Here is a 16408-nt window from a genome sequence, read left to right on the forward strand (position 1 = left end):
TTAAAGGGAGGGAAATAACTTCCCTCCTCTTAATTCTCTCCACATCAAGTACGTGAGAAGTTGAGGGTTTCCTGAGATCTTCATCTTTTTCCTGAAAAAATGGAGAGAGTGGAGAAGACACAGAAGGATTCTGTGGAGAAAAAAAAAAGAATTCCCTTGCTCTTCCTCACTGCTTTCAATTTCTTCTTCCCTCCCTCACCAAAATCACCAGAGCCTATATCTCCTGGGTTCTCTAGCTGAGAATATCAAGGTTTCTAATTGGTGGTGTCCCAATTAGCCATTTTGGTTATGTTCGTGATTTTCACAGAGAAGGAGATCTATGTGAAGTTTGGAGTCTTCAAGGGTAAGCCTATTCTTCTGCATTTTTTTATTAATTATTGCATGCTGTATTTTTTGGGTTAAATACACAATTCCTTTTGTTCTCTGTAAAATTTATTGTGTAAAATTTTGGGTATTGGGATGATTCCACTTCCGCTCAAAGGACCCTATTGTTAGGGTTCCTTCAGACCCTTCACAAATTGCTCTAATTACAGCTGGGCCAAAATATCGTTTTACCCCTATAATTACATCTAACTCCTTAAGTCTCACTGATCCTCTAATGAACAGCCTGTTTATGATTCTACCATAAATAAAACCCTCTCAGACCAGTGAGAGGGAGGGGGCCCCATTGTTCAAGACTTGGAGTCAGTACTTAAGGGAACAATTTATCTACTTACCTTAAATACGGGAAAGAATGAATTCCATCTTGTGTAGCTATGTTCCAATTCCCTATTCTGAAAAATCCTCAAATGGTAGGCTTATTGAGTCGAGAATCGAGCCACTTTCACCTATACAGATTAAAAGGCTGCCTTCAAAGACATGAGTTCATAAATCACTCAAGATTGAGGTCGAGTTACCTATGGTCATCCTATGAAATTTAATCTCTCCAGTCAATGGTATTATAAAGAGAGACTAAAGATTTCGTGGCCTAGTTTTATACAAACTCTTTGTATAGGATACCTTTACTCGCATATCTTCACATGAATGATTAGGATTAAATCGTTTGTAACACTTTACAACTATTGTAACAATTACAAAGTGGACTATATCCCTAGTGTCATAAGGATAATACATCCAACTTTATCCATATACTACAGACCATTTAGGTTATTACTTAAACATGATCCACCTATATTTCAACCACAAATATGTTTAAGTTACATAAAATAACCTTGGATTTTCCTTTAATTGATTATGGCATATAAAATAATCCACCATTATTTCAAATAACATATAAACTACGAGGCTTTAGGGCATACATCCCAACAATCTCCCACTTGCACTAAAACCGGTGAGACATAAGCCGATGAGACATATATCCTAGTGCATACTATATAAGCAACATGCTCTCCCAATTGGCCTAACGTACTAAAGACATGTCTTGCAATCCTAGACATTCTAGGATATCCTCTCACACTTTAGCCTAGAGAATCCTTTTATATAATTCAAACTGTTGTGTCAACAAATACCATCTGGTCACCACCATGATATTTCTCTCATTTCGTTCTATTTCTACATCTTGGTGTTGGGTTTTATGTCCTAAAACTTGTAGTTTTTAAACAATAAAACTTATTCTGAAAATTCAATAAGTTGTTATTGAATATATGTATTGCTTATTAGAACTCCAATAAACCTAAAAGACCCATGACTATTACATGAGTACTTGAACTTTATGTGGAGACATAAAAGCAAATCAAGTTTGAGTAAATAGTCAAAATGATCTATAGTATATGAATAAGGTTGGGTGCCTTATTCTGGTAACACTATTGGATGTGGCCTACTCTGTAGTTGCTACAAAGAGTTGTAAAGTGCTACAAACAAAGTGATCCTAATTCGTACATATTATGACATGAGGAGTGAGGGCGTCTTGTGTAAATGGGTTTATGCAAGATGCCCCTACTCCTCATGTTATAACATGTACGAATTAGGATCACTTCGTTTGTTTAGCCAAAATAAACCTAATTATAAATTTACCCAATTAATAGAACACTTCAGTGGGAGTTTAATAACTTCTATATGATAAAGTTGTGGGAGTTTAATAACTTCTATATGATAAAGTTATTAGAACACTTCAGTTGGAGATTAATAACATATACGACACATTATTTTTAGCTCTCACGTCCCTAAGAGTTCATAATCCAGATTTAAGTAGTATTTCATATCACCCTGGGAGTGACCTCCATAAGGAAAGTATTTTTTAGCATAAATCTAGATTTTGGTGAATAAGGGGAAGTTGTTCAAACATAAATCAATTATATGATATATAGATTTCAACTATCATGTCTCCACATAGTTTACACCGTGAGATTCATATGACGCTTTGTGTCACCCTGGGAGTGACCTCCATACAAAAAGTGTTTATATGAGTCAACAACAAGGTAAACGGGGGACGTTGTTTATAGTAAATGGGTGAAGGATATCTGTCAACATATCCTGCGATCTCTTCTGTTAGTTTAGACCGTGAGATTCCTATGTTGCGCCTACTGGTTTGCTTTAAGCGGCCCTTGCTAGTCGTTTAACGACGACTATCTCTACGGAGGGTTGTAATATAGGATTCGGAACAACTCAAATTCCAAAAATGGATAGGATTTCTTAAGTCCATTCCCAACCTTGACTCTTCATTTTGGTAGCATAATTAGGGTCGAGCTCTAACGTCTAAAAACGGAGGGTTACATTTACAGAATTATTAAAGTGTTAATAATTTCTGACCAAGAGCGGTAACTAAATGACTATCGGAATATGAGTTATTTTGGAGATAGTATTTAGTAAAAAATGTCTTGCTGTAGTACCATTGCAAAAGAATAAATCTTGGGTATATTATTACTTTGCTAAAACTTGATTGGATTTAAAAAGCAATTCACTTATAGAATTTGTTTATAATTTCAGAATGACGAGTTCACTAGTACAATTGTTAGTGTCTGATAAATTGATAGGGGACAATTATGCAACCTGAAAATCCAATTTGAATACTATATTGGTGATAGACGATTTACGGTTCGTCTTAACAGAAGATTGTCCTCCCGTTCCAAGCTTTAACACAAATCGAACTGTTTAGGATGCGTATGATAGATGGATCAGGGCAAATGATAAAGCCCGTGCTTATATCCTCGCCAGCATATATGATGTTTTGGCAAAGAAACATGAGGATATAAGTACTGCCAAAGAGATTATGGAATCTCTACGAGGGATGTACGGGCAATCGTCCTTCTTCATAAGGCATGATGCTATAAATTATGTTTACAGCTGCCGCATGAAAGAGGGGGCCTCTATTCGTGAACATGTCCTGGACATGATGATCCACTTTAATGTGGCGAAAGTAAACGACGTTATTGTTGACGAGAGAAGTCAAGGTGATTTTATTCTAGAATCTCTTTTGAAGAGTTTTCTGCAGTTCTGCACGAATGCACTCATGAATAAAATTGAATACAGTTTGACTACTTTGCTGAATGAGCTACAAGTTTATCAGACTATGTTGAGAACTAAAGGTCTGGAATCAGAAGTAAACGTTACTACCGCTGAGAAGAGAGGAACATCCTCCAAAAGCTTGATGTTTCTTCCTCTTCATAGAGTAAGAGTATTCTTGTTAAGAAGAGCAAAGGGAAAAGGAAGAAGAAACCCACTGGAAAGAAAGGCAAGAACAACGCTGCAGATAAAGGAAAGTGTTTCTACTGCAATGAAAAAGGACACTGGAAGAGAAACTGCCCTCAGTACCTTACTAAGAAGAGAGCAGAGAAAGCAAAACAGGCAAACTCATTTCTGAGGACCGCTTGCTCAACTTTACCAGTGGGGGATGTTGCTGTCTAATGATAAATCTACTTGCTTTTGTTATCTTGTAAAGAACAAAATGTATATATTTTTGTTGTAAATGAAATGTTCATTTTCGAAAATTATGTTTGTTCTATTTCATAGCCACTTATGTTAAGAATCAAACTAGTTAAAAGCCATTTGCAAATATTCAGATATTTAAAACGGCTAGAAATCGATTAGATCAAAGTATAGAAAGTTTAAAGATTTCTAGATCTATTGACACTGTTAACAAGAGTTGTTAAGACAGGTCAAATGCGTCTTACTCAAAGAGTTGAGAGTACCTCAATGTAGTGGGTAGAAAGTATGACTTCCTGATTATTATTGAGAATAGGATGCATTCCCCATATAGTTTAATAAAAAGTCTATTGTACACTAACATGTTTACAATGATTCTCTTGGCTAAAGTTTTTGAGAATCACCTAGTAAGACTAGGAATACCAGGTAAATAACCTAGGGCAAGTGGGAGAAATATCGGGTATGGGATACCGAATGGTAAACCCATAAAACTCAGAAACTCAGTCTTATATATTCGTACATATAAGTTATCACTGAAGTTTTAGTCCAAATGGGAGTTTGTTAGGTTTTATGTCCTAAAACTCGTGGTTTGTAAACAATAAAATTTATTCTGAAAATTTAATAAGTTGTTATTGAATATATGTATTGGTTATTAGAAATCCAATAAACCTAAAAGACCCATGACTATTACATGAGTACTAGAACTTTATGTGGAGACATAAAAGTGGATCAGGTTCGAGTAAATAGTCAAAATGATCTATAGTATATGAATAAGGTTGAGTGCCTTATTCTGGTAACACTATTGGATGCGGCCTACTCTGTAGTTGTTACAAAGAGTTGTAAAGTGCTACAAACGAAGTGATCCTAATTATGAACTCCTATTTATTAGTGATTATCCTTAGATTTGCATTGGTGAGGGTTGGCTCAACAGAGCTAGCTCAATAAACCTCCATTTCAGGGGTAAGACTGGGTAGATAGCTGGGGACATGGAGTGCAAGAAGGAATTCACTCCTACCCACTTTTAGGGATAGTAGAGAGGTTGTTCCCTTAAGTGCTGACTCTGGGTCTTGAACAAGGGGCCCACCCTCTCATTGGCTTGAGAGGGACTCGGTTTGTTGATCGAATTACAAATCAATTGTTCATTAGAGGATCGGTGGGACTAAGGAACAAGACGTAATCTCGGAGGTAAAACAGACATTTGACCCAACCGTTATTACGAACAACTTGTGAAGGGTTAACTTACTAATCATGGTTATATCGAGTGGACATAATATATCTACAGTGAGGGGAGTTCAACTATGGGCTTTAGTGGAGTGACATATTAGTTAACGAATGGGGGTTAATTCGATGTAATGAGTTTAGCCAATTAACTTGGATCGTTGGAGCCCATAATTTGTAGGTCCGCGAGGTTCCCCTACTAGCTCGTAAATGGGTTAGCTTTAGAGTAGCGTGATAAATTAATTTAAAATGTTCAAATTAGAACTAAAGGAATTGAGATATAATTACACGTTTAATTTTAAGAATTAAACGGAATAGGAGAATTAATATTTAAATATGATTTAAATATATGAAGGTGGATTTGTGTAAAATTAATTCAATATTTGATATTAAATTAATTAGAATTATTTAAATTAAAAAATATATTTTCAAATTGATTTTTGAAATTATTTTGGTAAAAATTAAAAAAATTTTAAAAACACAAAATGGAATTATATTTTTTTCCAATAACACCTTTAACTTGCTCATACAAAACCTACCTATTTTGACTTCAATAACTCCAAGCATGGGCTGCATCTCATGCAACCATCTTCTTTGCATGGAAGTCATGCAATATATTGAGAAGATTGGAGTGGAATTGAAGCATGCATCTATAGAATTTTTGTTGAAAAATTCGTGTTGAAGAAGTTGTTCTTCAAGTGAGTTGCTGCAGTGAGTTCTTCTCCAAGTTCCCTTCATTCAAGCTTATTTTGAATCTCACAACTTAATCTAAAGCTCCAAGAGAATAGTGGGGAAGTTCTTGAGGTGCTCTACAACAAGATTTGGAGAAGTTTGCAGCTGAGAATCAAGATTTCAAGAAGTTCTACAAAGGTATGACTTGAAACCCTCTTGTTTCAGTATGAGCAAACTTTAGTTACTGCCAAAATTAATGAATTAGAGTGATTAATGTTCCTTGTTGCTTCTGCTGCTTGCTGATATACTCCAATACTTGGTGCTCACTAATATCGTCAAACTTAGTCCTTGGACCACGTTATCTCATAAAGTGAATAAACTAATGCATATTTGAAATAGTTTTCAAACATTTAAGGATATATCAAGACTATGCAAATAATTGTTTCACAAGTAAAAAATATTACCCTGCAGTCCAATTTACACCACTTAGGATAAAACATGGCTTTCTCTAACTCTTGTATGAAACATGTATCCCGTAAAAGATCGAATCTTAAACTATATACACTAATATCTCATTATTCTTAAGTTTTAATTTTTAAACTCAATGGTCATACCATCGACTTAACCGTTTTAACTAATCAATTGTATATTAAATGTTAATTAAATCTCATGTAAGTATTACATCCCTTCAATCTTTGTGATGTTGTTGACAATCAACATGCGGAAGTAATTAGGATATTAAATACTCCGACTACATTAATTTTAGATATAAAGCATGCAAGTTCATAAAAGCAGTATTTAGGGTTTCAAGAGAATACCTTCCTAGAATCTATGAAATGCTCCAAATCTAGCTGAAAATCTCCATTCCAATTGCTTGTACACCACTACAAGATCTTCCACACTATTCTCTTGGCCCTTAGATTGGATTATGGGATCCAAAATGATAAAGAAATAAAGGAAAATTTGGAAAGAAAACAGATTTGTGTCTTAATACTTGAGAGTACTTGAGAGAACAATTCTCTCAGCAAAAACAAAATTGCATGACCCTCATCTTCTCAGCAACATGCACTTCAATTTCATAAGAAATTGATACCAAGACTTTTTGGCACAAAGTGAAATTGGAGGTGGATTTGTGAAGTGGTGAAAGTGGATTTCTCACTTCCTTTTCTTTCAATTGACTTTTTACAAATTCAATTTAAATTTGAAATCAAATTTCAAAAATAGTTTTATAAAATATTAATTCAATAATTAATATTTAAATAAAATTAAAATTAATTCTAATAATTAATTTTAAACAATTAATTAAAAATTTAAATTAATTCAAATAATTTAATATCAAATATCAAATTATTAAATGATCAATTCCTAAAGCATTAATCCCTATACATGTAAAATATTTACATAATATTTAAATATTCTTCAACTCACCAATTTTGTTTAATTCAATAATTAAATGTATAATTATATCGCATATAATTAACAATTCTCGTAACCGAATTTGAACGTTTCAAATTTTCTCACGAGCTAGTAGAGGAACTTAATGGATTTACAGATCATGAGCTCCAATGAATCGAGATTAATTGACTAAACTCTTTTAATCGAATTACTAACATTCTTTAATTATTAGCACTACAAGAATTTTGGGCTTTAATATCGGTTGAAAAAAGTGAAACCGGATGTATAATATCCGTTTTTTTTTTTTTTTTTTTTTTAGAAAAGAAGATCTTTAATGTCGGTTTTAAACCGACATTGTAGGTATACCTTTAATGTCGATTTAAACGACATTAAAATCTGCTTTTCTTTTTTTTTTTTTTTAAAAAACAAAAACCCATTCCCCCATTTTTTTTCATTTCCCGCTTCACTCTCCCCCCGCCCCCCAAAAAAATTTATTTTTCCTTTCATTCCCAGACTTCCACTCACCCAACAACCCACGCGAAACCCTTCCAAAACGTGACTCCTTTCTTCCTTCCACGCGAAACCCACAACTCGGGCAAGCATCTGACCAACACCTTCCTTGACTGCCCTTTCTTTGTCCATTTCTAGCAACCGATGGTCTTGAATGCCCTTTTCGCGGAGAGAGAAGATCGGCGACTCGCTGACTTCAGAGCAGACTTGTTGGTGGTAGCGGTGAAAAAGTGAAACGGGGAGCAGGCTTTGTTCAGTTCGAGAAAAAGGAAATTAAAGGTTTGCTAAACCTTCTCCTGCTCATTGTTAGTGAACATTCAGATCTGTGGATAGTTCTTTTGGAGAAAATATGTTTAATTGCTGAATTAATTATGAATATGCATAAAGATGTCTTTGATAGTCAGCAAAGAGACGTGTACTTTGAAGGAGATAAGAAAAATGACATCAGCTTCAGATTTGCATTCATTTTATATGGATTTGTGGCAATCTCCATAGGGCATCTAGGTTCAGTTGTCTTTATCACGTCCGAAATATTTGACAAGGTGAAACTATTGGTCAATAATGTATGCAAAAGCTGTTTGTTCAGTAGCCATACTTGCATAATCTATTTCTTGCTATTGAGCTGTAAATTCATTTTGAGTTGTAGGATACCTGAGGATTTTAGGATTTGTAACAATGATGGGTTTCCATGTTTCACTTTTTGTGAAGATTTGACTGAAAAAGAGATTTTTACACTTGAGTGTGCTAAGAAGTTGCTAAAAAATAGGGATGAATGGCCCACTTACAAGGCTGGGAGACATGCGACATGTCATGGATCATGGTTTGCTGCTACCTTAATTTTTGGCCATTTAATTTCAAAGGTTTGCTCTGATGTCTTCCATTACTGGTTGAAATCTTTGTTTCAGTTTGCTCTTGAGAAGAGAAAAATCCCGTTACTACTGTTACCACAATATGGTTCTGGCTTGGCAATCTGGTTAGAGAAGGAAACCATTCTAAACATGTTTTCCGTTGACGATCTTGAACTTTTATCTCAGTGTTAATTAACTGTATTGAGTGGGATTGACATAAGAAATCAGATGATCACGTGCAAATAATATACGCTTAATTGTAATCATGTTAAACTGAACTTTCCAAATCAATAATGGTAAATGGTTAATCACTTGCAACTAATGAGAATTAGTGTCGAAGTCATTGATCAATATGGGGTCATTGATCTGAAATATTTTTGGGGCTTCAAAATCTGACAGCCTTGTATCCGTTTATGAAATTAATGATTTAAGTTGTTCGAACAATGTAATGTAATAGTTTTCTTCATTTAATATTCATTTTGGCGCAGAAAGTGTTTTAGTACATCCTCTGAGTTCGAGTTTATCTGGCTGTGAACAAGTTGTGGAACTTGGAAATGACATGTTTGGATCAGATGATGTGGATATAGAGAAAGAGACAATGGCAATGCCAAAGAAACAAAACTATGTTTCTCAATCTGCAGTTGCTCTACGCTGTCGAGTTATGCCTCCTCTTTGCATGAAGAACCCATACTTTAAAGATGCTTCAAATGTAGGCGTAGACCCATTTGGTAATCAAAGAACAAAATGTGCAGGTACAGTTCACTTAGTTCTTAATGACATCAAAAGTAATAAAACATTTTTTTGAAATCGTTTCTTCTCTGTTTTATCCATTGTTGTATTTTCCTTTAATATCGTTTCTTGTAAGTTTGAGCATTAGATTTTTTTTGTTATATCAATGAAAGGTCTTGTTTCCTTTGAAAAAATATTTTTTTGAGATCGTCTTTTGCAGTATGATAGATTTTTATGGGAAATGAATTAGTTTTGTGTTTTTCAATTTTGTGTAGGATTTTTTCCTACGCTGTTTAGTGGAGATGGTCTTTCAAGATATCACACTGATTTTCATGAGATAAAGGTATCCAAAAACATCTAGTTAGTGTCTGCAAGCTTCTGCTGATAGAGATTGGGATTTTTTCTATTAATATTCAATTCAGGCTATCAAATTTTGCAATAATTTCAGTCTATTTTCAGCAAATACGGACTGGAAATTTTAGCCGTGTCTTCAAGGTATTGAAGAGGATTGATGGCTGCTTATATGCTGTCAAACAAAGTACAAGACCGTTGAATCAAGACGTAGAAAGGTTACTTCTTTTGGTGCGTGTCTGTATATGTTTAACCTCTAAACACTAGCAAATGTGTAATTGAAGTTTTTCCTTCCCTTTGTAGGAAGAGAGCTTTGATGGAAGTTCAAGCTTTGGCAGCTTTAGGTTAGTAAATTTATCTAGATATGGTTTTCCATTTATTATATTTATCTGTTGTCATTGTTCTCTTTTTCTTCTCTGGTGCAATTTTTTATTTTTTCTTGATTGTTATCCTCTTTTGAACATGTAAGATCTCATGAAAACATTGTTGGATACTACTCTTCATGGTTTGAAAATGAACAACTCTATATTCAAATGGAGCTTTGTGATTGTAGTTTATCAATTGGCAGGTATTCTCACCCATTCTCTGAGGCAGATGCACTGAGAGCCTTGTATCAGGTGAGGTTTAGTTCCATTTTAAGCTGTGAAACATTACATTCTCTGTATATGACATTTCATTCCAAAACTGTTTCTTTTTTTAACACACGATGACATTAATGAAAGCTTAATTTTATTTGTTACTTGAAAGAGTACATTTTTTATTTCTGCAGTTCATTCAATACGTTAATTGAACAGGAAATACTTCTTCTGAAAAATATTGATCCGGAATGTTATAAGTTATGTACTATTATTTTATCTTTATACATTCCATTTCTTATGTAGCCTTAAAATATTTAACATGTAAGCTTTATCCATTCCAAATTTTAAGTTCTAAAACTGGTAACTCTTGAAATTCATGGCTTCTCTCCTGACAATGAAACTACAAACAGATTGCAAAGGCATTGCTCTTTGTGCACGAGAAAGGAGTAGCTCATTTAGACGTGAAACCTGACAATATTTATGTCAAAGATGGTGTCTTTAAACTTGGTGATTTTGGGTGTGTTACCCTTCTTGATAAAAGCCTACTGATTGAGGAGGGTGATGCACGCTATATGCCTCAAGAAATTCTGAATGAAAGATATGATTATCTTGACAAAGTTGATATTTTCTCCTTGGGAGCTGCTATTTATGAGATTGTCCGAGGATCCACATTACCAGAAACACATTTCATGAACCTTAAGGAGGGAAAATTGCCACTCCTTCCTGGTCATTCGTTGCAATTTCAAAACTTAATCAAGGTACTGATTACTAATGTCGTATTTTGTTTTCTCTTCATTTCTACTGACTATGCCTTTTGGTGTGAAAGTTGTGCTAAGACATGGGATGCAGCGGAATGTCTTATGAACAAAATAGAAAGAGAAAGACAAATAATATAAACAACGCAAGTTCTTAATTGGATTGAAAGTACAAATACTGTTCTGCTCTTCTCTTGGCATACACCTCTCAGTGATCGGTCGCGCTCCCACATGTCTATGGTGAAACAGAGACTAACGTAATGAATGCAAGGTTGCTTCCATGTCTGGAAGTACTACTCGCTTTAGTTAATGAATTCTTCTGACCTTTTCTCGACAGATCAGAATGACACCTTCACTTCTGCTCTCACAGGTGAAGATGCCGTCTAGCATGCTTTAACTAAATGTATATTATATCTTTAATAGAGATTAAGTTCTTAGTGATTCATATTACTCATCAGAGTATTAAGAAGATATCACGGAGAAATTGATTGGTGGGTGAACGGAAATAGACAGAGAATGGTAAATGGAATTTATCGAAACATTTAATATTTCTACGAAACGTTTGATACATGGTGTATGAGAGATAAAGAAAACATGAAATACACAGTGAAAGAGAGATAGAACAGATACAAATAAGTGCCAATGTCTTGACACAGATTCAATGGAGATCTGCTTGCCAGATAGGATGGATTTAATGATAGGAAGAGCTTCCCTCTCAGGCTTGCTCTACCGGTAGCAGAGAACTTTGCACAGAGCTTTTGACCGGGAGTTTTGCAGGTTGGATATGAGATTCACCTCTCGGCCTTATCTCGTCTTCTTCCTAGATTTCTTCTTTTCAGCACTCAGCTCAACCTTCTCTCTACAATCTAGCAGCACTTTGCCCCATATCAAGTAGCATATCTTTTCTCTGAAATCAAGGGGGTATTTATAGGTGCAGATCTTTGACTCCGGCCTTGTGGTCCCCACTCATGGTTATGGTAATTCTGAAGATGGAGGGATATTATTCCTTCTGTTATGCAATCAGACATCATTTTGTACAACACATTAGTTGTACATGTGTCTCAATCCTCCGCTCTTGCGTTGCTCAGCTGCATCTTTTCGATCATAGGTTCGCATGCGGTGTTTGTTTTTTACCGCATGCGGTTGAAACACAGCTCTCGGATCGACTGTCGCATTGTGCCGCCATTGCGGTAATTTTCTCTTCATTGTTGATTGACAGGCGCAATGTGACAGAGATGCGTTGATTAGTCTCTCGTGAGCCTTGAGCGCAAGCGGTGACTTGATCTCCCGCAAAACAGAGTAAAGTTCGGCTTGTCTTCCATCTTTTTGGTGTTAGTGGGTGTAATCACAAACATTTGTAATTATTGTAATACTAGGCTAATTTTCATACAATTGGCACATAATTACTAACTTTTGGCTGCAATATCTAGATAAGGTGGCAAATAACTTGTATTTCTACAAGTTATCACGGTAATAAAAAACAACACCGCATGGGAGCACACGATCGAAAGATGAAAATGAGCAACGTAATCACGGAGGATTTTGAGACGTGTACAACTAACCATTGTGCATTTTCAACGGATTGATCGCATAACAGAAGGAATATTTATTCCACCATTTTCGGAATTTCCATAACAATAAAGTGGAGACCACAAGTAGAGAGTCAAAGCTTTCATCTATAAATACCTCAAAGAATTCACTGAAGGATATACTTGGTTCGGTGGATAATTGATACGAAGGCTATTGAGTGAGAGGCTGATCTGAGTGCTGATCGGAGAAGATCTGGGAAGAAATGAGAAAAGGCCGAGAGGTGAGTCTCAGGGCAAATCTTTCCAAATGCCGCCGTGAAGCTCTGTACCTAGACCAACTCTACCGGTTGAGCAAGCCTAAGAAGGAAGTTCATCCTTCCGTTCACTCCATCTACACCGGCAAGCAATCTCTCCATCCAGATCGATGTCAAGACATTGGCACTCTTTGTATTTGTTTCTAACTCTTATTCATCAATTGTATTTCATCTTCTTAGTCTAAATCATTTCATAACCATGTATCAGACGCTTGATTTTTATAATTAATTGTTCATGATCATTCTCATTTCCACATTTTCTGTCTATTTCCGTTCCTCCATTAATCGCTTTCTCTAGAATGTTTTCTTAATCCCTTGGTGATTAATATGAATTAAAAAAGTAACTTAATCTGTGCTAAAGAAATAAAGATGTTTAGCTAAAGCATGATAGACGACATCTTCACCTGTGAGAGCAGAAGTGAAGATGCCATTTTGATCTGTCGAGAGAAGGTTAGAAGAATGCGTTAACTAAAGTAAGAAGTACTTCCAGAGATGGAAGACAACCTTGCGTTCACTATGTTCGTCCCTGTTTAACCATAGAGATGTGGAAACGTAGCCGATCACCGAGAGGTGTACGCCAAGGGAAGGTGGAACCGTACTTATATCTTTAATGCAATTAAGGAACTTGCGATGTTTATATTCATTATCCTTTCTATTTCTGCTTCGCACATAAGCCTTGCCACCGCATAACACGATTCTTTGTATATTCTTCACAGTCAGTCTCACGAATGATTCTTGTATCATCATAGCTTAGGTTTATTTTACCGTACTTTACTTTTATCGCAATTTACTTTATTATCGCATTTTTATCGCTTATCTTTACTTTATCGAATTTTTAAATACCTGTACAACCCACACTTTTATTAAATTGAAAAACGCCCCGGTCGCATATATCACGAATGTAACGCAATTAACCTAAAACAATCCCTGTGTTCGACCTCGGATCACACCGAGAAAACTTTCGGCTGGAATTATACTTGGTTCCAATGCAAGGAAACTTGTGACAACGCATAGTATACTACAAGATTCTCATAAATAACGCATATCTAGAAGTAGTATCGCATACATAAAGTGTGTCTAAATAAGCATAACAAAACATCCACATTCCATTTCCACTCCAAGTCATTGAGTTTATGGTAACATGAGCTTGTATGACCTATCATTCATCACCATCCATATGCTTATTTAGAATCACCGCATCTTAAGAGTTGTATGACATAAGATGATAAATTTTATTCATTCATATTCATATTTGTCCACATGCTTTAAGCATCAATTTTTATGTCATCAAGTTTATGGCGCCATTGTCAGGGAACTGGTAACGGGGACATGGACTTGTATCATGCATTATATATCATAGTGTGTGTGCTTAGAATAGAAGCATCAAAATTTATGTCACCAAGTTTATGGCGCCGTTGCCAGGGAACTGGTAATGGGGACATGGACTTATATCATGCATTATATATCGTAGTGCGTGTGCTTAGAATAGAAGCATCAAGATTTATGTCAACAAGTTTATGGCGCCGTTGCCGGGGAACTGGTAACGGGGACATGGACTTGTATCATGCATTATATATTGTAGTGTGTGTGCTTAGAATAGAAGGATCAAAATTATGTCGACAAGTTTATGGCACCGTTGTCGGGGATTTGTTAACGGTTATTGTTTGAGTATGTTTGTGGTCTTTTGCAGGACAGATCTCTTTGTACTGGCTGTTCAACACCGATAGTAGTCTGACAGTTTATGAGTACTGGTACCGAACCAGAATTTGAAGTTGACCCAGAGATCGAGCATACCTTTCGCGCATGGGACGCCAAAATTGAGCAAGGCGAAAGAAAGCAGCTAATATGGCAGATAATAACGACAATGTGGCTCCCGCAGGAAATCTAGGGGCGATACGATCAGTGTAGAACCTAGTCTTCCTTGCCGCTGATCGTAACATTCTCATGAGGAACTACGCGGCGCCCAACCTGTACAATTTTTTGCCCAGGATTTCGAGGCCTACAGTAGAGGAGAATCCAGAACGCAGGGCAATTTGGGGGTCTGCAAGATGAAGACCCGCATGCCCACCTGACCAGTTTTGTCGAAATGTGCGGCAACTTCTCATTACCTGGCATTACCTATGAGGGTATTAGACTGTATTTATTCCCTTACACCTTGAGGGATGAAGCTAAGAGGTGGGCTCACTCACTGGAGCCGAACGAGATTACATCATGAGATCAGTTGGTTGAGTGGTTCATGAAGAAGTTCTTCCCACCGGTCGTCAACGCAAGGTGATGAAAGGATGTGCTAAACTTTGAACAAATGGACAATGAGACCTGAGCACCGCTTGGGTGCGATTTTGAAGATTGGTGAAGAATTGCCGCATATCGGGATACCGATTGCATTTCGATGGAGACATTTTACAATGGCCTGAACAGATCGATGCAGGCTATTGCTGACACCTCCGCGGCAGGAGGTTTTATGGACAAGACGTATACCAAGGCCAACGTCATCCTTGACCGCATATCGCGGAATATGGATGATTGGATTGATGATGGTTATGGAGGCAGAGGCTCTGAAAGAAGAAAGAATGACACTGAAATTGTCCTTATGGAGACAATGACCACACTGGCTGCTCAGATAGCCACATTGACCTCAATCCTCCAATCGATGGTAATCAATCAAGAAGCCATCCCCCAATAATCAGCACAACCCGCTGCGCCGGCTCAAGTGGCCGCATTAAGTTGCATTAATTGTGGAGGGGCTCATGTAGCAGAAATGTGCCCATCGAATATCCAACAAGTATGCGCCATCCAAAACAACCCGTTCAGCAACACCTACAATCTGGGTTTGAAAAACCATCCTAACTTCGGTTGAGGAGGGAATCCTAACCAAGGGGGGCCAAGCAACCATCAAAATGGCAGTCGAGGGAACCCTCCTCCTTTTCACCATAACTGGAATCAGGGGCAACCAAGGTAATCGCATAATCAGCAACCCTCATCTTCAAACACCTTTGGAAGCTCGTTGGAGGCCCTGCTCAAATAGTATATGGACAAAAATGATGCAGTGATGCAGGCACATGCATCTTCAATTCGAAACTTAGAGATTCAAGTGGGCCAGCTGGCATCTGACCTTAGAAACAGAACACCTGGTACGTTCCCAGCAACTCTGAAGCCCCTGGATCTCATGGAAAGGAGCAATGTCCCTAGGACATTGGGCAAGCAAGCTAGACCGCCTATAGAGGTGTGGATTGAACTCATTCAAAGAAAATCATCTTTCGGTTCATATCTCACATCTATGTTTTAATGCTTTCTTTAATTCTTGTCTTTATGAATTTATGAACTTTGTCTTTACTGCTTCATTTAATTTTTTTCATGACTTTATGAATTTATTCTTCATTTACTGCCCTTGCATTTATTTCTGTACTATTTTTAATTCCTTTTAGTTTTCCATCATTTTCTTTAATTGGTGAATGATTGAGTAATGAGAAGAAAATTGATTACCGCAAGTCATAGCCACTTTCATTGATGGAAAAAAATATAATAAAATAAATAATAATAAAAAATTCAACATCCAGTATGCATGGCGATAATGGATGCATCTTGAACAAACAAGATACGCTTTGCGTTCATCCAACTCAAAGGCGTTGAGCTGAGGGGTGTGTTGTG

General features: G+C 36.5%; 1 protein-coding gene across 4 annotated transcripts; it reads left to right on the plus strand.

Moving 5' to 3' along the window:
• The first annotated feature begins 7624 nt into the window (after positions 1–7624).
• LOC120081899 (wee1-like protein kinase) lies at positions 7625–16123 on the plus strand. Of its 4 annotated transcripts, none has more exons than XM_039037077.1 (9): positions 7625–7935; positions 8423–8516; positions 8993–9256; positions 9509–9576; positions 9693–9815; positions 9888–9928; positions 10153–10201; positions 10573–10920; positions 14451–16123. In XM_039037077.1, the coding sequence occupies exons 2-9, from the start codon at positions 8429–8431 to the stop codon at positions 14493–14495; spliced, it is 1026 nt and encodes a 341-aa protein (XP_038893005.1). In that variant the 5' UTR covers positions 7625–7935; positions 8423–8428; the 3' UTR covers positions 14496–16123. The 4 variants fall into 4 exon arrangements, with proteins under 4 accessions (XP_038893005.1, XP_038893004.1, XP_038893003.1 ...); XM_039037076.1 differs by having other exon boundaries at positions 14456–16123; XM_039037075.1 differs by lacking the exon at positions 14451–16123 and having other exon boundaries at positions 10573–11104.
• Positions 16124–16408: the final 285 nt, after the last annotated feature.

The sequence above is a fragment of the Benincasa hispida genome, chromosome 7, assembly GCF_009727055.1.
Source record: "Benincasa hispida cultivar B227 chromosome 7, ASM972705v1, whole genome shotgun sequence".
NCBI classification, from domain to species: Eukaryota; Viridiplantae; Streptophyta; class Magnoliopsida; order Cucurbitales; family Cucurbitaceae; genus Benincasa; species Benincasa hispida.

Excerpts from the sequence above, each read along its gene's own strand:
- LOC120081899 (XM_039037075.1), top strand. The coding sequence starts at position 8,429 with ATGGCCCACTTACAAGGCTGGGAGACATGCGACATGTCATGGATCATG. Across the intron at positions 9,257-9,508 it reads TCAAAGAACAAAATGTGCAG|GATTTTTTCCTACGCTGTTT; the intron begins GTACAGTTCACT and ends AATTTTGTGTAG. Across the intron at positions 9,816-9,887 it reads TAGAAAGGTTACTTCTTTTG|GAAGAGAGCTTTGATGGAAG; the intron begins GTGCGTGTCTGT and ends TTCCCTTTGTAG.